Genomic DNA, 25472 nt, shown 5'->3' on the forward strand with positions numbered 1-25472 from the left:
ATTCTCACCACTGGACCAATTAGCAGCATCAGGATGGATGGTGAAGAGATTGAGATTGTTCACAGCTTTAGTTTGCTTGGCTCCACAGTCAACACTTTTGACACCAGCATCCAGGAATTAAAAGACATATTGCGATGGGAAAGTCTACTGTTAGGGACCTCTCCAAAGTACTGAAAATCAATGGCATCACTCTGGAGACTAAGGTGCATCTGATACAGGTCAGAGAGTTGGACAATGACTAGGGAGGACAGAAGGAGAATTGATGTCTTTAAGCTGTGATGCTGGAGAATAGTATTGAATGTACCATGGACTGCTAAGAAAACAAACAGATTCAGCCTGGAGAGGGTTAAACCTGGCTTCTCCTTGGAGGCAAGGATTCTAAGGCTTTATCTGATATACTTTGGGCATGTTGCAAGGAGAGACTAGTCCTTTGAGAGGGACATCATGCTTGGAAAGGTTTAGAAACAGACAGAGAGGAAGACTGTGAGATGGATTGATACAGTGACAAGAGTAATGAGGGTAGGTGTGTCAGAAACAGTAATGTTGGCACAGGATAGAGCAGGTTTCGGGGCTGTTGTACTTAGGGTCACTATGGGTTGCAAGCAACTTGACAGCACAAAACAACAGCCTGATTTTGTGCCCAGTACTGCAAATAGCCTCTTCAGAACCACAACAAAAGATGATGCCATCGTTTTGAGTATAATATTAATGTCTGAGGAATAAAGAGTAGCTCTAGTGGCTTAATGGTACGGATTTGTGTGAACTCACAGGCACATACTTCAAATGTCCCAGCAGGAGATTTATAGGAGAAAAATGGACAGTCTCATCTGTGTGATTTACTGCCTCCATAAAGCCCCAGGAGGATCAACTTTGAGTCAGTTTTGACTCTATCGTATATAACAGACAACAAAAGGATGAAAATATGAGGCTGCTTGTTTTTCTTGTTGAATAGTGGAAAACTTACTTTTCTCTTGAGTCTGTTCTTCCATTAAATGCACAGTTATTAGAAACGATTCAGGTTTAAAGTTAGTTAGCTCTTTCTCAGAAGTAGTCAATACACCTAACAGTTTACAGTGTATTCTATTAGAGAGTAATATTTAACTGTTATGATTACACTTTACTGTGTAGCAAAAATAATTTCAAGGAGAAAACATTTTAACAGTGACCTTACCTTTATAAAGGGGAGGTTTCATTTGTTCTACTTTTAACAGCTTGTATTGAAGTGTTTATGCCATGTATTGAAAGTATTAAAATGGTTTCGGTGGTTGTGTTCTATATAAAATGAAATTTGGTAGGGCATATTACTTGGTGAATATAGCCTCATTACTCAATAGTATCTGTACAGAGTAGGTGCTTTAGCATGGTTAAAAGTCCCTGTGTAATCTTTGTTGTTATTGTGTACGGTTAAGTCAGAACCTACCCATAGCTAACCCTCCAGTGGGTTTTCAGAGGTAGGAAATCACATGGGAGGAGACTGTCCATCTTTCTCCTGTGGAGCAGCTGGTGAACTTGAACTATGTGCCTTCATGTTGGCAGTGCAGCTTCTTATTACTAGACCAAAAATCATCCCTCTATTCTCTGCTAAAACCAAAACGTGTTGCTATTGAGTTGACTGACTCATTCATAGTCATCCTGTAAGACAAGGTAGAACTGCCCCATAGGATTTCCAAACATGTACAGAATTAGACTGCCACATCTTTTTCCTGGTGGATTTAAATGACCTGGTGAGTTCATGTTGCTGTTACGTACCATTGAGTTAAGTGCAATTCACAGAAACACTGTGAACAAAAAATCTGAACACTGTACTCTGCTGTGCTATCCTCACATGTCCTGACACACAAGAGCCCATTGCAGCAGTAACCATGTCAATCCACTTGGCCGAGGGTCTTCCTTTCCTTTGCCAACCCTCCACCTTTCCCAGCAACATGTTCATGTCCAAGGAATAGCAACATGCCTGAAGTATGTGCTTCCAAGGAACACTCTGGATGGACCCTCTCCAAGACAGGTTTGTTCTTTTGGCCATTCATGAGATGCTCAGTGTCCTTCTCTAACACCACAGCTCAAAGGCAACAATTCTTCTGTCATCCTTATTCATTGCTCAGCTCCCAGATACATAGCAAGTGAGTTCATAACCAAGTGCTTAATCACTATACCACTAGGGTCCTTGGGTTTTCAGCAAACTGATCTCATTTTTTACCTCTCATCTCATTATAGTGATTTTCCTGTTCTTGAACATATCAAGCATATTCCTGACCCAGGGACTTTGCTTTTGCTTTTCCTTTGGCGGCCTAGTGGTAAAAAGCAGCGCTGCAATCCAAAGACATATTTTTTAATCTACCAGTTGCTCTGTGGGAGCAGTCTCCATTTATTCAATTTACCACTTCTGAAAACCTGCTGGACAGTTAGCTGTGGGTTGGATCTGACTCGATGGCACACCACAAAAATAACACCTATCTAGAATATTCCTCTTTTTTATTGTGATTTGAATGAAAATTTCCTGGTTTTTCAGTCATTCATATGCATTTTGTTTCATAACATTAATTACAATATCCACAATGTCTGATCTCATTCCATATTTCTCACCCTTCACCCATCTTAATAGAATATTCTTCATTTATATATTTACATGACTTCTTTCTTTGATTCACATTTCTGTTGACATTAGTACCTTTTTAGAGTAATCTTGGCCTATTCCTAAGAAGTCCTGGTGGCACAGTGGTTAAGCTTTGGACTGTTAACTGAAAAGTTGGTGCTTCAAACCCACCAGCCCCTTTAAGGGAAAAAGTTGAGATAGTTCACGCTTGTAAAGGTTTACACCTTATGAGGCATTCCTACTCAATCTTAAGAGTATTGCTTTGAGCTGGAATTGATGCAATAGCACTGGGTTAGGTTGGGTTTGGGCATATCTATTCTATCACTTTTCATCCTCCCATCATTTATTACTACCTTGTCTTTTAGTCTTCTTATACAGCCTGACTAGGGTTTGTTGTTTTGGATTTTGTTTGTCAATCCTTTTCATGTAAATTTCAGAATTTTTATTCTCTAGTGACAGAAGCATAGTAAGTGTTCCTATCAATGACTGGACTCATATAGTATGAAATTTTTGGACCTATAGAATAGAAGGTATTAAGTGTTAGAGATGAAAGCCATTACTGGAAAACACTTATACTTTTTGTTTGTTTTTTCAGTTTTTTTTTTAAATTAATTATTAATTTAAATGAAAATTTACAGAGACTTCGGGTTTCCATTCATTCATTGTTGCACTTTCCTCCCCTCCCAACCCTCCTCCCAGTACACTACCCTCTTGGAAAAGTGAAAGAAAAATTCTTTCATTGTTTTACAAACCCTCCCCACAGGTCCACTCCACTATGCAGCCTTCACTCTGGACTCCTGTCATGACAAAAATACCTAATCACATATCCCTTTTAAACAGTTTTCTCCCTCATCTGTTTCAATGCAGTATACATTATTGAACCCATCTTTGTCAGTCTCCTCCCAACCCCAATGTCAGTACTGTTTTACAACAGTGACACCATGCAGTATTTGTCCTTTTTGTGACTGAGATACTTCACTCAGCATAATGTCCTCCAGGGTCACCCATTTTTAATATTGCATGAGTTCCTTGTTTTTCAATGCAGTATAGTATTCCATTGTGTGAATATACCAGAGCTTCTCTATCCATTCGTTTGTTAATGGACGCTTAGGTTGTTTCCAACTTCTTGCTATTGTGAACAAAGCCGCAGTAAACATGGGTGTGCATATATCTGCTTGGATTGTGGTCTCTTTGGGGTATATTCCCAGTAGTGGAATTGCTGGCTCAAATGGTATCTCTATTTGCAACTTTTTGAGAAAGCGACATACCACCTTCCACAGTGGTTGCACCATTGTACACTCCCACCAACAGTGAGTAAAGGTTCTAGTTTCCCCACAACCTCGCCAGCATTTGTTGCTTGAAGTTCTGTTAAAGTTTGCTATTCTGACTGGGGTGAGATGGTATCTCATAGTTGTTTTAATTTGCATCTCTCTTAGAGCTAGGGATTTTGAACATTTCTTCATGTGCTTGTTAGCCATCTGAATGTCTTCTTTGGTGAAGTCTTTTCATATCCTGTGCCCATTTTTCAATTGGATTATTTACCTTTATCTTGTTTTGGTGCTCAAGTATTTTATAATAAAATTCGAGATAAAAGTCCCTGTCTGACATGTCATTACCAAATACTTTTCCCCAGTCTGTGGCTTCCCTTTTTTAACACTGATGGAGAAGTTTTTGGATGTGCTTAGTGATTTGATTCTTAGAAGATCCCATTCATCTATTTTATCTTCTCCTAGTTGTAGGTTAACATACTTTTTAACTACTAGGTAGAGTAGAAAACCATTAATAAGACAACTCTCACAATCTTGACTTATCTTACTTTCTTGTGACTTCTCAGATCAGTTTCAGGAATCAGGGAAGTTGTTGGAATTCTAATCAAGAGGATCACAAATATTTTCATTTTTTTTTGCCCATTATTTGACTTAGAAGTGCTTGCCTACTGACTTTCTAGTTTCATTTCTGTAACTCCTGTGCACTGTTACTAACATATATGCTCCATGATTTTTCAAACCAACTGGACAGAGAACTACAAGAAATAAAAGCTGAGTTTACATGAGGCCATAGCACTAGAGACATTGTCGCCAATTAACATTTGATGGATGGATTAACATTAACGATGGATCTTGACAGAAAGCAGAGAGTACCAGAGGAATGTCTATCTGTATTTCATTGACTATGCAAAGGTATTTAGCTGTGTGGATCACAACAAATTGTGGCTAACTTTGAGGGGAAATGGGAATACCAGAACACTTGATTGTGTTCATGTCAAACCTATACTTGGACCAGGAAGCAGTCCTCAGAACAGAGCAAGGAGACACTGCATGGTTCAAAATCAGGAAAGAAGTACATCAAGGATGTGTCCTATCTCCATACATATGCAGAACAGATAATTTGGGAGGTTGAGCTTTATGAGGATGAATGTGGTATTAGGATTGGAGGAAGATTCATCAACAACCTAGATTATGCAGATGACACAACCTTGCTTGCTGGAACTGAGGAGGACCTGACACATTTGCTGCAGAAGGTCAAGGACTGTAGTGATTTAAGCTAACCATTAAGAAGACTTACCACTGGGCCAATTATCAGCAATATGATGGATAGGAGATTGAGGTGGTTAATAGTTACAGTTTGCTTGTCTCCACAGTTGACATTCTTGACACCATAAGTCAGGAAATCAAAAGACAGATTGCACTGGGAAAATATACTGTCAGGTATCTCTACAGAGTACTGAGAAGCAATGATGTCATTCTAAAGACTAAGATACACTTGATCCAGGCCATGGTCTTCACAGTTAACTTGCTATGCATCAGAGAGCCGGACAGTGACTAAGGATGATAGAATAAGAATTGATGCCTTTGAAATGTGGTGCTGGAGAAAAGTCTTGAACATATCATGGACCGCCAGGAAAACAAGTAGGTCTGTCTTAGAGAGGGTGAAACCAAGTTTCTTCTTGGAGACTAGGATTTTGAAGCTCTGTCTCACATACTTGGGTACATGGCCAGGAAGGACTGGTCCTTGGAGAATATCATGCTCGGAAGGGTGTAAGGACAGTTCAGGAGAGGAAGACCCCGATGAGATTGATTGATACATAACTGGGGCGATGGGGATTGGTGTGTCAGAGTCGGTAGTAATACTGGCTCAGGACAGAGCAAGCTTCAGAGCTGTTGTACATAGGGTCACAGTGTGTCACTTGCATCTCGGTGACACCAAACAACAACACTGCCTGATATTCATGTTATTCTTTTGATATATTCTTTTTAATGTCCTAGCATATTTTTTGTTGTGATTTTTAACAAAAGTTTACAGAAAAGTTTGATTTTCATTCATTCATTATTGCACATTTTCCTCCTTCCCTACCCCAGTTCACTTTTTTAAATAAAAAATATCCATTGTTGCATAATTTTCTTCCTCCTCCCCTATATCACCTCCAGTCCACTCCACTATGCACCTTTTATTCTGGACTGTAGTTGTCATACAAATAATGCCTAATTATATATTCTTTTTAAAGAGTTCTTTTCTTCATCTGTTTGAGTGCAGTGCTCATTATTTATCCCCTCTTTTCTTTCCCTCAGATCCCTTTATCAGTCCTGTTTTTTAACAGTAGTATTATGAAGTATGTGTCCTTAATTTCCTAGTATATTGTGCCATAATTCTTTATTCTCTTCAGGACTCTGCTTAAACTTTAACAGAGCTTCTAGTTGTCTACTTTGGGAAATACTTAACTCATTGGATAGGGTTAATGTTTTTCTTTTCTTTTATAGACAGTTCAAGAAGAAGAAAAAGAAATTTATAGACAGCTGCTACAGATGGTTACAGGGAAACAGTTTTCAGTATCCAAGCCTACAACACATTTTCCTTTACACCTGTGAGTCACAGAAACATATTTCAACTGAATTTAATTTTATAATTTCTTATTTGATGTTGAAACTATGTACATCTTTTGCTAGGTCTCGATGTCTTAGTTCCAGTAAGAATACTTTGAATGAACCACTGTTTAAAAATGGAAATTCTTGTGCAGCTCAGATCATTGGCTCAGATACTTCATCATCTGGATCAACCAGCATTTTAACTACCCAAGAGCATCCATCCCACAGTGTATATCCCCTGTCATCTTACAACGCAGAAGTCGTTGCATTTGGATCCAAAGATACAGATCCTCTCCATCAATCCCACAATCATCAATCTCTTCCACATCAGCCAGATAACTTAACAGCTTCAAAGTTGGAAGGTAAAAATGATACCTTAAAAATGTATTTTTAATTATAATAGCTAATCCAGATCACAGGTAGTACCTCTTCTGGTCAAAGGTATATTGCAACAGAGCTTCTTCTGACTTCAGAGAATCCTGGGCTAGTCTTCCTGGCTAGAGATGAGGTCTTTGCCAGTTCAGGGGATAGGGAGAGGCAGGGTGTCCAGTCAGAGTTTGCTAGTGTAAAAAGATAGTCATGGTGATGACATGTTGTGTATGGTTGTGGAATGTGTCAGGTTAAGGGTACTTAGTAAGGGGTTAGGGCCCCAGTCAGCTGCTGCACCAGCTAATCCTTGGACTGATTTCAGGCCAGATTTAGTACAGTCTGCAACCTCTAGGAGGGATGTTCTGAGAGTTTCCAGCTTCAGATACAGGATGGTATGAGTGTGGCTTAAGGTAGAACTGGGTATTGTTGGGGGTGGGGTCATACACACGGCCCACCACCTGGTGAGTAATGAGGGATGTTGGGGTGGGAGAGGACAAGAAGGGAGATTAGACCTTTTGAGCTGTGTGGATACCCCTGCTGCTGCTATTGCTGTCCTAGGTTCTCAGAACACATGTATATTGTTGTTTGGTGCCATGGAGTCTAGTACAATTCCTAGCAACCCTATGTAAACAGCGGATCTGAACCCTGTCCTATCTTTTGCCATCTGCACACTTTCTGACACACTAGAGCCCATTGCAGCAGTCCCCATGTCAGTCCACCTGGTTGAGAGTCTTCCTTTCTTCCACTGACCCTCCACTCTTCCTAGCATGTCATTTTCAAAGAAATAGTCCCTCCTAAATATGTGAGGTGAAGCCTCATTATCCTTGCCTCTGAAGAGCACTCTGGCTGCACTCTCTCAAAGATATATTTATTTGTTGTTGTTTTTTTTTAAAGTCTGTGGGTTGTTCAGTGCGTTTCTTCAACACCACACCTCAAAGGCATCAATTCTTCTTCTGTTGTCCGTATTCGTGGCCCAACTCTCAGGTGCATAACGAGTGAGCAGAAAAACCATGGTCTGAATCAGATGCACCTTAATCCTCAAACTGACATCATTATTCCTCAATAATTTGGAGAGGTCCCTAACTGCAGACTTTCCCAGTGCAGTATGCATCCTGATTTCTTGACTGCTGGTATCAAGGATGATAATTGTGGATCTAAGCAAGATGAAGTTGTTGACAGTTTCAATTTTTTCTCTCTCCACCCAGGGTAAAGCTGTTTGGTCACCACATATCAGAATGGCCATGCTGTTTTGTTTATGGTTCTGTGTTCCACTGCTGTCCTTATTTGATAGTTCAGTTCAGTTTATTTCTTTAGTCAATGTTTGAGGTGCTTCTTCACCTTTTCTTTTAAAACTTTGGATGAAGAATTATCATCTGTATCTGTTATCTCTGTTTTCTGTTGTCTTCAGTGCATAGGTTCTGAATTATTGTGTCTAGTCTGCCATCTTGAGTGTAATCTCAAGCTGAAAGAAGTGAAGAGCAAATTCAAGCCTCAAGTTGTAACACTGAAAGATTCTGGTGGGCAAAATCTTGAATAATGCAGAAAGCATCAAAAGAAGATAAAAGAAATACAGAGTCACTGAATCAGAAACAACTTGCTGACATGGAACCATTTTAGGAAGTTGTAGTTGACTTGATAATATCTAATAACAGAATAGCTGATTACATGTATGTTAGATCTATGTGAATTACAAGCAAAACTTATAAGAATTTAGACATAATTTCACTAACCTGGCCATATGTAAACTGAGTATACAAATCAGTTTTTTCCTTATATGAAGGTGTAGATGAAACATTAAAACTTTTAAAATCTTGATAGAATCTAGAATCAGTACATTCAGTGAAATTACTTCTAAATTTTCTCTTTTACAGTGAAAATTAGATAGTCCTAGGAGATGGGAGAAATAAATAGAAACCAAAGTATCATACTTATAATGTAGTATTTACTAAGCCTGTTTAGTAGGTTTATACATTTTAGAATGTTATCAAACCAAGTTTTGGAAACAACTCTTCTCAACATTCAGCTAACCTTTCTTCAGTTTCTTGGAAGAGATCCAGTTAAAGTTTGGTAGTCAATTTATTTTCTTAAATTTTTCCTTTTTTAGGTTTATATTATGTGTATGTTGTATGTATTAAATATATAACTATACAAATATTAGATTAAATTACTAGATTTGAGGAATATTTTGACAAATGAAAGTGATGGCAATCTCTGAGGGATTTTCCTCCTTTGGTTTTTTTTAAAATTTTATTTCCTTTTAAAAATACTTCTTCCTGAATTTTCTCATTGGAAGGTTAAAGTTTTTGCTCACAAATGGTTATAAATCATTATAAAGCTACTTATATGTAAAGATGTATATTTATTAAAATTTGCATTAAATTCTGTTAGGTGATTTATTGAGAATTGCTACTTAAAAGGAAAAGTCTTTTTAATCTCACCACTGGGCCAATTGGCAGCACCATGATAGATGGAGAAGAGATTGAGGTTGTTAACAGTTATAGCTTGCTTGTTCCACATTTACCACTCTTGGCACTGTAGTCAGAAAATCAAAAGACAAATTGAAAAAAAAAAAAAGAAGACAAATTGCACTGGGAAAATCTGCTCTTAGGGACCTCTCCAGAGTACCGAAAAGTAATGATGCCAGTCTAGAGACTAAGGTGCGCCTGATCCAGGCCATGATCTTCTCAATTACTTGCAGTGCATCAGAGAACTGGATGATGACTAAGAATGACAGAAGAAAAATTGATGCTGTTGAGTTGTGGTTCTAGAGAAGGGTCCTGAACATACCATGGATTGCCAAGAAAACAACTAGGTCTGTCCTGGAGATGATGAAACTAAGTTTCTCCTTGGAGGCTAGGATTTTGAAGCTTTGTCTCACATACTTTGGAGGAACTGGTCCTTGGAGAAGGACATCATATTTGGAAGGGTGGATGGACAGTACAGGAGAGCAAGACCCCAGATGAAGTGGATTGATTCAATACCTGGGGTTATGTAAGGAGTTGGTGCGTCAGAGTCAGTTGGTGTGTCAGAGTCAATGACACTGGCTCAGGACAGGGCAGGCTTCAGAGCTGTTGTACATAGGATTGCTATGAGTCACAGACTACTCAATAGCACATAACAACAACAATCCCAGAAACAGAACTCATTTCCCAGCTATTGATAAATATATAGCAGTTCTGGGACAGATACACTAGATTACATTCTCTAATTATTTTTTTGTATCATTTAATAATCTAAAGGAAGTTCTAATTATAGCACTTTAGAAGGATGTGGTTCCTGATATGGGTGAGTGTTCCATATAAATGAAAGGCTAACATAGGGAAAAAAAGATAGGAATAGATCTTTTATATTCCACAGCTTCTCCTGTAATTCTTTTTACTTTCCTCTTTCTCCTTCCCTTTTTGAGCTCATCTATGTGGTAGTTCATGAACTAAAGCCTTTTAGTAAGTCTTAGAAAGTTTTCCTTCCTCAGGAACAGAAAGGAAATGTAAGCAAGCAAGCACAGCCCAAGTATAGGTGCTGAAGAACAAATATGCTTGTCCTTCAAAACAATCACATTGTTTGTGAGGCAGGCTCTTCACTAAGACCTGTTTTTGGTCTCAGTGAAATAGACCAGTCTTCTTTTTCTTCCATCTTTATGATTTGTTATTTTTAAGGAAATGGAATGAAACAAAGTGTTTAAGCTTTTGCTGTGGACATTGTGGACATCTAGAAAATAAATGTAGCATTTTATTAATAATGAAATGCTCTTTTTTCTTTGTTTAGGATCAGACTCTGTCATTTTACTCAAAGTAAAAGATTCCCAGACTCCTGCTCCCAGGTAAACTTTGGAAAAAGCCATTCTTAATATTCTCTTTCATCACAATTCCTTTACAATTTCTAAGAGTTACAAAATAGAGTAGAACTGCTTTCATCCCAAGTATTTATAATGTGTTGTCTGAATTATTTTAATAACATCCTAATTGTTCTTCCTTCTTCCAGCCTTTGTCGATTTTGTCTTGAGTGAGCTTTCTAAAATGCATTTTCCATAAACTTCTTAAAGGGCAACTTATCACACATCAAATCCATCCCAGATTCCTTATGGTGCACAGGTAGTTCTACAAGTTTTATTTCCAAAAATACTTTCCTTTACAAATATGTATTGAGAGCCCTGTTATGTGCCCAGTACTAGGGACAACAGTCTACAGCCATAAACCCAATCCTGTCTTCTCTCGGAAGCTAAGCAAGGTTGTCCCTACTCAGTACTTGGATGGAAGACCTCCTGGGAATACCAGGTGCTATAGGCTTTATAAAAAAAACAAAACAAAAACCAGCATTGTACAAAATGTAAACTGTAAAGGAACTTATATTCTAATTCTGGGGGCAAGGTGGTAGAGAGACAGGGGATGGGGCAAATAATGAACAAAAAAATATGTATATATATACACCAGACAGTGATAAAAGTATTATAAGAAACCAAAAATATGTGGTTGATGGGACAAGTCTCTGATAAGATGGCATTTAGCGAGAAACATGATGGAAGTGAATAAAAGACTTATATGGAAATATGGGTCTGTTTCAATCGTTTTTACATGCTGAACTACGTTCAGTTCTATAATGATATGTACTCCCGTCCTTCACTTTCCATGTTCATTCTGTTTGGAATGTCCTCCTTACCATAGCTTGCTTATCCATATGACAGCAGTCTCCCTCCTTATCCCTTAAGGTTCAGTTTGGTTGAGATCTTAATGAAGTAGTTTACTGTTTATACTGTTAATATATTTGCCCTGTATGATAGCAGCAATGCCATTGTTAGAAACTTAGGGATAGCAAAATGTTCTTTTTTTTTATTGGGAAAAACATATTGGGGGTACAAGGAGGTGAGGGTTGGGGGCAGAAGGGTGAGGATGGGCCAAGATGCAGTTGCAGAGCTGCATAGTTTGGTCGGTGGGGGGAGCAGGTGAAAGAAATGATGAGGGTCCAGTGGGGACCAGATGCTACAGATGAATGACAAGCATTTTCCAATAGTAATTAAACCAACTGTCTTATTGATTTGGGAATTGGATGCCGACTCTCTGGCTTCTTCATGCTGAAGAGGGGCGTAGATGTAAAGGGGGGAAGGGAGGGTGCTCTATCACCTTACTGGTGGTCTTGGGTTACAGCTGCTTGCCTTCTTGCTCTGTTAGAAGATATTGTCCTGTCATTTGCTCCCCTCTGGACTGCAAAGTGTTTTCCCAGGTGGGTCCAGTGGGGATGGCTGGTTGAACCCAGAGGCTCCATCCTCCTTTGCTTCCTTAGCTGTCAGTTGTATTTCCTTTTTGTCACTGGCACTGGGTTCAGGGTCAATTCTGGAGTAAAACTCAGAGTTAAGGTTACCTATAGGAAAGGGAGCAAACCTAAAGAGAACAAACTTGTAAGTTACAAATAGAAGGGCTTTGAGGGTGTTGCTTTCAGGTTTACTGGGGGGGAGGGTGGCAGAAGATGGCCTGGGTAACATTCTCTGGATACCCTAGGCATTCTTTTTTTTTTTTCTTCTCCTTACCCACCCAGGGGTCAGACGGCACAATCTGAGGACTGAGGAGCTCACCCTGAGGGCCGTGACGGCTCGCCCCGAGCCAGGGGCCGAGGGCAGCCCGTCCCGGGTAGAGGGCTGTGACGACTTGCCCCGAGTGGGGGGCCGAGGGCAGCCCGCCCTGGGCAGAGGGGCAAAATGTTCTTTTTAAAAAATCTTAATTTCCCTGCCTTTTTTGTAGCTCTCATGTTTGTTTTTAGCTCTAGATGGTTAAGAAAATAAGAAAAATCTCTTATTTGTTAATAGTTGTTAGGGAGTCTCCACAATTTACATTTTTTTCTTTTCCATGTTTTGAAACAGAGCTGGGTTCTGGTCTTGATTGTAATGAGTATACTAATACTAGAAACTTTGGACAAATTGTAAAGAACCATGCATTTTGCTTTCCTAAGCTAGCTTGATTTACTGAAGAAAAGTATTTGCCCCTATATTATTCCTTTATTCAACAAGATTAAATCCCTGCTATTAGTTAACACTGTGCAAAGAATTTAGCAGTAAATAACACCAACAAAAAGACAAAAATTCCTATCTTCATTAATTTATATTCTAATAAGGGAAGCAGGAGTGGCACCCACTTTCTAAATAACATGCCTCTGGAAACTCTATGACTTTGATAAATGTTGATAGTCGTAGAGGGGCTTCAGGCCTTTGTTCATAGATAGGGTCACTATGATTCGTGCTCAACTCGAAGGCGATCAACAACAGCAATAAAACAGTTTTATTTGGCCAGCTGTTCTGCAGGAGAAAGATGGGCAATCTCCTCTCATGCGATTTGTTGTTGTAGTTGTTAGGTGCTGTCAAGTCAAGTATGATTCATAGTGACTCTGTGAACAGCAGCTCTGAACCCTGTCCTGTGCCATCCTCATCATTCCTGTTAAGCCCATTGCTACAATCAGTGCCAGTCCATGTGGTTGAGGGTCTTCATCTCTTTTACCAACCCTCCACTTTTCCAAGCATGATGTTCCTTTCAGGGAATAGTCTCTCTTGGCAACATGCCCAAAGTGTATGAGAGAAGCATTGTCAGCCTTGCCTCCAAGGAACATTCTTGCTGCTCTTTCTTAAAGGCATCTTTAAGACATCTGTTTGTTCTTTTAGTAGTCTGTCAGGTATTCATATTCTTCTCCAGCACCACAGCTCAAAGATAATAATTTTTTGTTTCTGTCATCTTTATTCATTGTTTAGCTTTCATATGCATAACAAGTGATACAAAAAGACAAGGTGTACCTTAGTCCTCAAAATTATAACATGGTTCATCCATAATTTGGAGAGTTCCCTAACAGCAAAATTGAAACAGTTTCTACTGACCTCCTGACTGCTGGTACCAAGGGTGTTAATTGGTGGATCCAAGTAAGATGATGGAATCATTGACAACGTCAGTATTTTCTCCATCTATCATGATGTTTCTCAGTCCACTGGTGAGGATTTTATCTTCTGAATGTTGATGTGCAATTCATATTGAAGGCCGTAGTCTTTGATCTTCTATAGTAAGTGTTTTCAAGTCCTCACTTTCAGCAAGCAAGATTGTGTCATCTGCATAACACATATTGTTGATGAGTCTCCAATCCTGATCACATAATTCACCTTCTTCCTTATAGAGTCTAGCTTCTCAAATGACTTGCTCAGCATACAGATTGAATAAGTATGGAGAAAGAATATAACCCTAATGTACACCTTACCTGATTTTAAACCATTGCAGTATTTCCTTGCTCTGTTCTGGCAAAAAGTGCCTTAGTATAGATTTCATATGAGCATAATTAAGTGTTTTGAGATTCTAATTTTTCCTCAGTGTTAGCCTTATTTTGTTAATTATCTGAAAAATCTCTTACAAGGTCAGCTATGGGCCAGTTCCAACTATAGTACATAACAGCAATGATAAAGCAGACTCATTTGAGAAGCATGATCTGTTACCGTGAAATTCTGGGTGATTTCTATTGAATTTTTATATTGTATAGCAAATGTGTTCTCATATTCTTGTTTGTAATAACATTTAGAGGACTAGTAACCTTCACAGTACTAGTTCTCTCTGGGTTTTGATCTTGGTTGTCCACTGTGCCAAGAAAATATGCTTTCTCATGTGTTCTCCTCTCATTAACCTGACGGTGGAGAGGCAGTTAAACCACATTTCCATTGCCACGTCCTGTAGCCCAAGAATGGTTGGGAACACTGATTTTCAAAAAGGATAAAGAACAAATGATGCTTTGAAAACCCTTGTTCCTAACCTCACTAGAGTCTCTAATAATCTTACTATTTTACAGATCTAGCAACTAGGGCCTGTAGGAGTGAATTGACTTGTTGAAGGCAAAAACTAATAGGAAAAGCTCTAGAAAGTCCAGATGTCTCAACTCCTAATTTGATACTCTGAGCTACTTTTTTTTTTTATTAAATGTGTCTAGAAATTTTCTTTAGAAAAAGGGCTTGCTTTCTTAATTATTTCTGTTGATAGGACTTTTAGGGAGGTGAGATCATTTCAGAATAAGAGACCCATTAACAGAGAACATTAACATAGCTAAGACTGCTTTGCTAAGCATATTCACTTTAATTGTCAGCAGGAGCCATATGGAATAGAATTGGCCTCATAAGGACAAGATTAGTGGTTAATACTCGACTCTGGTTTATTGGCTCATTAGCTATTTGATAAGGAAGGAACATGGTGGTGTAGTGGTTAAAATTTTTCACTGCTAACCAAAAACTTGGAAGTTTGTATCCACCATCTGCTCCAACTGTGAAAAATGAGAAAACCCTATGGACAGTCCCATTCTGTTCTGGGTTGCTTAGAGGGGGAGCTGACACACTGGCAGTGGTGGTTCCCCCCCCCTTTTGAGTGGCTAAATGCTCTGCTACTACCTTAAAAGGTTTTGAACCCACCAGCTCTTTGGGGGGTGGGATGGAGACTTAGTAATCACCTTCTATAGAAACTAAAGCCTTAGAAGCAATTCTGTGTTCTATACTGTCCTGTAAGTTCACTACAAGTTAGAATTGACTCAACAGCAACAGGGTTTTTTATTCTGTGAGTAGACTTTTTTGGTATCTACTAGGATTTGTATTACTACATTTTTAATCACATAGACTGTCAAGTTACTGAGGAACCTGTAATATACTATTAACTCTAATAAAGTTATAATTCTGAATCATTTGGGAAAGAGTAATGTTCTAGCTTAATATATTATCTTGATAGTGATAGATCTTTCACATAAAGTTTATGCTTTACATGTTTGTAAAGGAACAGATACAACATGAAGGATGGCCAAGTCTGACTTCTGCCTGCTTCATAAAGGGGAACTGCCCCATCAGTCACATCCATAGTACCATACAAATAGCTAAATAGTCAGACATGCTAATCCACATGTTCCTGAACCTATTTCTACCAGCCGTTGGGTCCAATGTTCATTGCAAATTAACTCACAGACTTTACTCACAGTTTTCTCATTTATGAGGGAAATAGATTGGAAAGTGGGGAAAGCAAAGATTTATCACACAATCAAGGTCCAGTTTTAGTCTAGCAGTCCCAACCCAGATTAATAGTAAAATGCAATTCTGCAATTAGTAAAAGTTTAGGTTCTGTTCAGGAGCACAAATGAACCTCTGGTTTCCTCAGTCATCCAGCAAACTTTGTCTCAGAGCAGTTACAAGTTAGCTTTTGAAATCATCCAGGAAGCATAACCTTTAACTGTGGCTCCATCTCCAAGGTTTCTTTGGTTACACCTTGCCACAGCTCTTCACAGCAGTGCCACAGTCTCTTCACTCCACCACTGTTTTTCAGAGTGTAGAAAGCATTCTCTTTTATTGGTCCCACGGCTGTTGATTTGCAAGACCAAGTGTCTGTAGTTAAGTTAGCTAGAGACCATGACCCCAGCAGTGACTCATGCAATGGACTGAAAAAAAAAAGTCAAGTTTCAAGATTTCAGACACCACAATGTCTCATGCAAATAGGGAGTTTTGCTAAATTTATTATGTCTGTGGTGAGCATTGAACTTTAGGTCTTTTTAACTAATATGTATATAAATAGCTTGTGTTTGTATTCCTTTAGGTCCAAGTTAAAATTACTTCATTTAATTCCAGAACCTTTTACTTAATTTTATGCTTATAAAGCATTCTTATACGCAATTTAAAATTTAAATGATTGACTTTGTTAGTGAAGATGTACTTTCTTATAAACTTCTTTTTTTCTTTCTATTCATAGCCCTACCTTTTTCCAGGCAGAGCTGTGGATCAAAGAATTGTAAGTTATCATTTTCTCCTTCTTGTTCACTCATTTTTAGTTAGAAAGATCAAACAATTAGCCAGTCATCCTGCTTATTTTTAAACATTAAGAATTATCTGTATTTTAAGTTGTTTTTAATACTCTGTTGGTAACATTTATATGCTTAAGTTTCCTAAACCTAACAATTCTTGAAGCCAAATTGAATTAGAAATCTTTTAAAATGGATTGTTACATATAAAGGAGAACAAATACCCTCATTTTCATATTGATAAAGTTACCTTATTGGATAATTCTTGTATTTGGAGTTTGAAAAATAATTAAAAGCTCTTAGTCTTGAAGTTTCAAGAAATCACTTTGAATTAATCAGGCTTCCTGCTTTTATTAAATTTAAAAATAATAAAACAAAATTCCTACTTATTTTTTGGATTATAAGCACAGTGATACTTTAATTACAGCTCAATAGTATCTTCTTTTGTATTGCTTTCTCTTTGGGGGTTAATTCCCTTTTTATTTATTTCTAGAATGAAGCTTCATTTTCTCTGTAATCTTGGAAAGATGTTGAAAAGAAGGATTACCCGAATTATGACTGTGCACAAAAGTTATTTGTTCATATTTGGTAGCCAACTGATACTTTTCATAGTTTTATAAAAATGTTAGGACACTTTTAATAATACCATGTGATATTAAATCTGTTAAATATGTGTGTTAAAATCAATATATTACAATTTAAATATGGAAATGAGTTAGTACAAGGAATTTAGGCTTTATATGAAGCTTTATATTTAAGACTCACTGTGCATCTGTAATGTACTTAATACTAAGAAGATGTTCTCCATTTATGTCACTGTTCTTTTCCATACCGTAGAACTAGTGTTTATGATTCCCGAGCACGGGAGAGATTGCGTCAGATTGAAGAGCAGAAAGCACTTGCATTACAGCTTCAAAATCAGGTAAAAAAAGGATAGAATTATAAATAGCACATGCAAGTTTAAACTTTTCTTGCAAAGTTTCTTTGATTTTGGACCAAAACAGTTGTAATTGCAAAATTTTAACATAACATAGCATTGCATGTAAGTGTTACATTTTCTTTGTCTAGCCAGTCAGTACTACTGTATCAAAGACAAATAGATTATTTCCACCCATTTTTTTAAAATTCTGTCTCTCAGAGGCTTCAGGAACATTCAGTACATGATTCAGTAGAACTGCATTTACGTGTACCTCTTGAAAAGGAGATCCCAGTCACGCTCTCTCGAGATGCAGACAAGAAGAAAGCTGGTGAAAATGAATTTCCTGAAATTACAGAGGTAACTAACTACTGTAAATTCCTACAATAGCAAATGCTAAGAGACAATTTAGAAAATTTTAAAATGCCTGAAACTCTGTGTACATTTTAAAATAGTCTGTTCTTTAAACCATAAATCTCTTTGGAAAATGCATATCATTAGAGAGCATAGTAAATATTTTATATTTATGCTGGATTATATATACTTTTTAAATATATAGAAAAATAATGTCTACAAACACTATCTTGATTCCCTTTTGAGCATTAAAGTATATTTTCCATTTCTCAGGACATCACCTCAATAAGAGATACAGATATATAATAAGCTCATTTTTAAAAATTTTTTTATTGATTTGCATACAATAATTTGTCTACATTATATTTCATAATAAGCTCATTTTGTGGGTTTATAAAATTTTATGTCAGACTTCAGAAATAATAGGAGCAAAGAGCCACATGTGCTGAAAAGTAGAAGGGAGAATAAAATGGCATGGAAAATTATAATCAGGGAGATTATTGGAAGGAAATGGAAACCAAAAGATTAGAAAGTACTCAGTTGATTAGTCTAGAGTAGTCAAGGGCTTGGTGAGAAATCACTTTTCCTGAAGCCATGGTTTTTTACATTTTGACATTTTTTTTGTTCCTTAGGAAATGGAGAAAGAAATAAAGAATGTGTTTCGTAATGGAAATCAGGATGAAGTTCTCAGTGAGGCATTCCGCTTAACTATTACACGCAAAGATATTCAAACTCTGAATCATCTCAACTGGCTCAATGATGAGGTAAGAGTGTGTGTGTGTGTGTGTGTGTGTGTGTGTAAGGGAATGTTAAATGAAAAGATTTGTTTCTCAAAATGTGGTCCTCAGATGATCTGCATATGTACCACCTCTCACAGACCCCTCTGCTGTCCTGAACAATTATGAGGGAGTATGATAAAGAGATCCATTTTGAATAAACTTTTCAGGTGATTATTCTGTACTTTAAAAAACCTCTAAATTTACCTTTTCTTATAGTAAAGATGTGGACACAAAAAGAGGATATTAGCTACCTCTTATTTTGAGTCTCTTTATTGTATCTGTTCTAATTTGCTGACCTTGTTGCACCATGAAAGAATGCTTTAAGACTTCTAAATAGGAGCTCATTTCTACTTCCCTATATTTCTCTGAGGAGATGTGGTACTGTAATCCATAGGCTATTGTGCTGCTAATCCAGGAAAAGGTCAGCTGTGAGTTGGTTCTAACTCAGTAGCAATGAGAGAGAGAATATGTACTGAATATCTCTTTGGCAAAAAGGAGCTCTGGTGGCATAGTGTTTTATGTATTGTGTGCTAACTCCAAGTCTAGCGTTCAGATCCACTAGCTTCTCCAAGGGAAGAAAAAAATGAGCAATTTCCTCTCCAAGATTTATAGCCTTTGAAATCCAGTAGAGCATTGCGGTGCGTTGGAATTGACCAGATAGCAGTGGGTTTGATAGATTTAAGCCTGATGAGCTGTAAATTTATCATCTCCATTTAATTGGTGAGGAAACATAGTATAGAAAAATTAAAAGACATTTTTGAGGTGCACAGCTAGTAACAACCATTATTCAAACCTAAGTATTCTATCTTTCTGTTACACTCTCTTGGAATCTTTTTTTGGATTCTAATTGAGAACAGTTGTTACACACCTTTATGGCCCTATGTTCTATCTAGTAGGTTGATTTCTTAAGGATCATGTACCCCAGCCTGATTCTCTTTGTTATTGGCTTGTTTTTATGATAAAAGATTCAGAATCTCACCATTCCCTAAATAACATAAAGAACAGCAGAGAAGGCACAATTCAGTAATCTTGCTTTGAATGCCACATTTTTTTCTTTGAGTTCACAAATGTGATATTAGAACACTAGATCAAATAATAGAGTAATAATGCTCACCAAATCAAAGGGCAAATTGAAAAGGAAAGACAGGCAAAGTATTCATTGAACAGGTATTTTTTTGTTTGGTTTCTGTGGTTTGTTGCCATTCTGTCATTGCTGGAAGGGAGGGTTCACTTATTCCAACCTGATGACAAACTTTGGTGTAAATTGGTATAAATTATTCATAGCCTTCTAGAGGGCAGCAATGAGTAGGATATGGACTGAATTCTTGGTATTTGCTATAGCAGTTACCTCAGACCTCTTACAGAAGCAGCATTCATAAGGACATATTTTCCATTCCCTGGGCCCATCAGAGGCTAGATTTTTAGCAAGCAAAGTTAATGGAAATTACAGTATGTAGAGTAGATGAAGGGAAGGAAAGATTCCTTGTCAACTTTGTCCTTGCCACACCTGTCCATAACTTGTAAGGGGTGCTTGCCTTCTGAGTTCAGAATAATGTTAACCTTGAAAGCAAGTGCTTTTTTCAACGAGATGGAAAAGGCAAATTCTGATTTCATCTGGAATGGAAAAAGACCCTGAATAAGCAAAGCATTCCTGAAAAAGAAAAACAAGATAGGAGGCATCTCACTCCCTGATCTCAAATCCTACTACACGGCTGTGGTGGTCAAGACAGTGGGATACTGGTACAGTGACAGACACGTATTAGTGAAATAGAATTGAGAACCCAGAAATCAGCTCATCTACCTAGAGTCAGCTGATTTTTGACAAGGAGATGAAATCAGTTCAGTGGGAAAATGAAAGCTTCTTTAACAGATGGCATTGGCAGAATCGGAAAACTACCTGTAGGAAAACACGACCCATACCTCACACCATACACAAAAACCAACTCAAAGTGGATCAGGGACCTAGGAGTAAAACCAAGGATGATACACTTCATCAGAAAAGAGATTTGAAGAACTCTAGAAGCTCTAATCCACAACATGAACAGTCTGCCAAAGATCCTGAAAAAAAAAAAACAAACCAACAACCAGAAGAGAATAAAATAGATGAATGGGATCTTTTTTTTCTCTTATTAATTTTAATGAACGTTTACAGAGACTTAGGGTTTCTGTTCATTCATTGTTGCATTTTTCTCCTTGCCCACCTCCTTCCCCAATTCACTCTTCTCCTTGAAAAGTAAAACTCTTTCATTGTTATGCAGTCCCTCTCCCCAAGTTCACTCCACTGTGCAACCTTCATTCTAGATTCCTGTCATGACAATAATACCCAATCATATCTCTCTTTTAAACAATTCTCTCCCTCATCTGTTTCAATGCAGTATATACCATTCACCCCTTCCTTCTCTGTCTTTCCTCAACCCAGATGTCAGTCCCATTTTAAAACAGTGGCCCTATGTAATATTTGTCCTTTTGTGCGTAGATAATTCACTCAGCATAATGTCACCCATTTTGTATAATATTGCATGAGTTCCTTGTTTTTCAGTGCTGCAGAGTATTCCATTGTGTGATTATAGCAGAGCTTCTCTATCCATTCATTTGTTGATGGGCACTTGAGTTGTTTCTACCTCTGTGCTATTATGGACAAAGCCGCAGTAAACATCGGTGTGCATATATCGGTGTGCTTGGATGGCAGTTATGGTTTCTTTAGGTTAAATTTCCAGTAGCGGAATTGCTGGGTCAAATGATATTTCTATTTGAAACTTTTTGAGAAAACGCCATACAGCCTTCCATAGTGATTGCACTATTTTACATTCCCACCAGCAGTGAATAAGGGTTCTAGTTTGTCCACAACCTCGCTAGCATTTGATGTTTGCTGTTCTGTTAAACTTTGTTATTCTTACTAGGGTGAGATGATACCTCATAGTTGTTTTGATTTGGATCGCAGAGTTAGGGATTTTGAACATTTCTTCATGTGCTTGTTAGCCATCTGAATGTCTTCTTTGGTGAAGTGTCTGTTCATATCCTGTGCCCATTTCTCAATTCATCTTACTGTGGTGCTCAAATATTTTATAAATTCTAGATATAAGTTTCCTGTCTGACATGTCATTACCACATATTTTTTCCCTATCTGTGGCTTCCCTTTTTGCCCTGTTGGAGAAGTTTTTGGAGAATGGGATCTTCAAAGAATCAAATTCCTATGCACATCCAAAAACTTCTCCAACAGGGTGAAAAAGAAAGCCACGGACTGGGAAAATATATTTGCTAATAACATGTCTGATAAGGGACTTTGATCTAGAAGTTATAGAATAATTGAGCACCTCAACAAAATAAAAGTAAACAACCAAATTGCAAAATGGGTACAGGATATGAACTGATACTTCACCAAAGAAGACAGTTAGATGGTGAACAAACTCATGAAGAAATGTTCAGATCAGAATCCCCAGCTCTAATAGAGATGCAAATCAAAACAACTATGAGATACCATCTCACCCCAGTAACAATAGCAAAGTTCGACAGAGCAGCAGACAGCAAATGCTAGTGAGATTGTGGTGAAATTGGAACCCTTATTCACTGTTGGTGGAAGTGTAAAATGGTGCCACCACTCTGGAAGGCAGTATGGTGCTTTCTCAAAAAGTTGAAAATAGAAATACCATTTGATCCAGTGATTGAACTATTGGGAATATACCCTAAAGAAATCAGAACTGGCACCCAAGCAAATATATGCACACCCATGTTTATTGCGGCTTTGTTCACAATTGCAAAGAGATGGAAACAATCCAAGTGCCCATCAACAGATGAATGGATAGAGAAGGTGTGGTATAGTCACACAATGGAATAGTATACTGCCTTGAAGAACAAGGAACTCATGAATATTATACAAAATAAGTAACCCTGGAGAACATTATGCTGAGTGAAATATCTTAAGTCACAAAAGGACAGATATGGCATAATGCTACTGTTATAAAACAGGACTGATGTGGGGGGTTGGGGGGGTACTAAGAAAAGGGGATACATAATCAACACTGCATTTAAATAGAAGAGGGAAAGAATTGTCTACAAAATATATTATTTGCATGACAACAGTCTAGAATAAGAGGTACTTAGTCAAGTGGACTGTGGGGTGAGGGGGAAGGAGGAAAATATACAACAATGAAAGAATCTTTTTACAGTGAAAGACAAACTGGAGGGGAGGGTTGTTGTTGTTAAATACCATCGAGTCGTAGACAATTCATAGCAAGTCTATGAACGAAAAACCTAAGCACTTGTATAACTTTCCTTGTTTCTCTAAGTTCATAGAGTTTCCAGAGGCAAGCTATTTTGGAAGTGAATGCCACTACTCCTTCTAAGCCTGTTTTAATTGGGGAGCTTTCCAAAGTTCTCAAGAGCAATGGTGTCACTCTGGAGACTGAGGTGCACCTGATACGGGCCATGGTCTTTGCAGTCACTTGTTATGCATCAGAGAGTTGGACAGTGACTAGGGAGGATAGAAGGAAAATTGATGCCTTTAAGCTGTGGTGCTGGAGAAGAGTATAGAAGATACCATGGACTGCTAAGAAAATGAACAGGTTCAGCTTGGAGAGAGTTAAACCGGGCTGCTCCTTGGAGGCAAGGATTCTAAGGCTTCATCTGGCATACTTTGGACATGTTGCAAGGAGGGATCAGTCCTTGGAGAGGGATGTCATGCTTGGGAGGGTGCAGGGACAGTGCAGGAGGGGAAGACCCTCCATGAGGTGGATTGATTCAGTGACTGGGATAGTTGGGGTGGGTGTGTCAGAGACAGTGAGATTGGCACAGGACAGAGCAGAGTTTAGGGCTGTTGTACATAGGGTTGCTATGAGTTGCAGGCAACGCAACAGCACAAAACAACAAATTAATAAATCATTGAATGGTCAAAATTAAGAGGGGAAACGTGAATTTGCTCAGTCATACGCATCTTTTGATCTCTTGGCCACTGATACTGTGAGTGTTCATTGTAGAGTTTTTAAAAAAGTGCCAATTCACATATTATTGATTAGACTTCTCAAACTTTCACAGTTACTATAAGAAGTTAACATTCTGATGGAATAATAATATGAATCCTTAAGTATTTACACCTATTTAAAAATACTTAATTCTATTTCTCAGTTGTCTCTTACAAGTAATTTCTCATCTCTTAGATCAATTTTTCTTCCCTCAGGAGACAGTCTCATCAATAATAGTTCTCTTCTTTTTTTTTTTAATTAATTTTAATGAAAGTGTACAGAGACTTAGGGTTTCTAGTCATTCATTGTTAAACTTTTCTCCCTACCCCCCCAATTCACTCTTCTCCTTGAAAAGAAAAACTTATGCAGTCCCTCCCCCCAAGTCTACTCCACTGTGCAGCCTTCACTCTGGACTTCTGTAATGACAAGAATACCCATTCATACGTCCCTTTTCTTTAAAAAAAAAATTATTATTAATTTCAATGAAAATTTACAGAGACTTTGGATTTCCATTCATTCACTGTTGCACTTTTCTCCCCTTCCAACCCTTCCCCCTAGTACACTAACCTCTTGGAAAAGTAAAAGAAAACTTCTTTCATTGTTTTACAGTCCCTCCCCCCAGGTCCACTCCACTATACAGCCTTTGCTCTGGACTCCTGTCATAACAAAAATACCTAATAATTTTCCCTCTTAAAATAGTTTTTTCTCCCTCATCTGTTTCAATGCAGTATACATTATTGAACCCATCCTTCTCAGTCTCCTCCCAACCTCGAGGTCAGTCCCGCTTTACAACAGTGGCACCATGCAGTATTTGTTCTTTTGTGACTGAGATACTTCACTCAGCATAATGTCCTCAGGTGTCACCCATTTTTGAATAATATTGCATGAGTTCCTTATTTTTCAATGCAGCATAGTACTCCATTGTGTAAATATACCACAGCTTCTTTATCCATTCATTTGTTGATGGGCACATAGGTTGTTTCCAACTCCTTGCTATTGTGAACAAAGCCGTGATAAACATGGGTGTGAAAATATCTCCTTGGATGTCAGTTATGGTCTCTTTGGGGTATATTCCCAATAGTTGCTGGGTCAAATGGTATCTCTATTTGCAACTTTTTGAGAAAGCACCATACCGCCTTCCACAGTGGTTGCACCATTTTTCACTTCCACCAGTGGTGAATAAGGGTTTCACTTTCTCCACAACCTCGCCATCGTTTGTTGCTTGCACTCTGTTAAATTTTGCTATTCTGACTGGGGTGAGATGATATCTCATAGTTGTTTTGAACAGTTCTCTTCTTTTTAAAGGTCTTATTAATTTTATAGGATTTTTTTTTAAAAAACTTTATCCAAGATAGAGGAGACATTATTCTTACCATTTTATAGACATAGAAGAATAAGGTTTATGAAATGAAAGAATTAAGATTTTGTTTACCAAATTTATGTTTTTTTTAGTCCTGCTGCTGTTGTTATGTTGATTGCTGTCGAGTGACTCATAGCAACCCTACAAACAAAAGACAAAAGACCTGAAGCCTTTTGATAACTGTCATTTCTCAAAGTTCATAGAATTTTCAGAGGCATATTGTTTAGGAAAAAGATACCACTTCTGCTTCCAAACTTGTCTTAAACTGGGAGCTCCTCCAAACACTGTCTGCCGTGGGTAACCATTATGGCATTTGAAACCCCAGTGGCACAAGGTTCAGCATCCCAGCACCTGACATTATTCATGTGCAGGAGATTGCTCATTTTCCTTCTACAAAGCAGCTGGTAGATTTGAACCAAGTGTTTCTGAGTAGGGAGGACACCATCTTACCACAAAGCCTCCAGTATTGCTCCATTAAACTCCCTGTATTGTTACATACCTGC

At 38.0% G+C, this 25472-nt stretch overlaps 1 protein-coding gene across 1 annotated transcript in view; it reads left to right on the top strand.

Annotated features, from left to right (window-relative positions):
* Positions 1 to 25472, top strand: part of SENP1 (SUMO1/sentrin specific peptidase 1) — a 92969-nt gene that overhangs the window by 31769 nt on the left and 35728 nt on the right. The window contains exons 8-14 of the mRNA XM_006888226.1: positions 6352 to 6455; positions 6538 to 6818; positions 10591 to 10645; positions 16554 to 16592; positions 17440 to 17524; positions 17741 to 17878; positions 18505 to 18636. Of these exons, the coding sequence (XP_006888288.1) occupies positions 6352 to 6455; positions 6538 to 6818; positions 10591 to 10645; positions 16554 to 16592; positions 17440 to 17524; positions 17741 to 17878; positions 18505 to 18636 (834 nt within the window). The remainder of the gene's footprint in view (positions 1 to 6351; positions 6456 to 6537; positions 6819 to 10590; positions 10646 to 16553; positions 16593 to 17439; positions 17525 to 17740; positions 17879 to 18504; positions 18637 to 25472) is intronic.

The sequence above is a fragment of the Elephantulus edwardii genome, unplaced genomic scaffold (assembly GCF_000299155.1).
Source record: "Elephantulus edwardii isolate Elephantulus edwardi_28Jun2011 unplaced genomic scaffold, EleEdw1.0 scaffold00065, whole genome shotgun sequence".
NCBI classification, from domain to species: domain Eukaryota; kingdom Metazoa; phylum Chordata; class Mammalia; order Macroscelidea; family Macroscelididae; genus Elephantulus; species Elephantulus edwardii.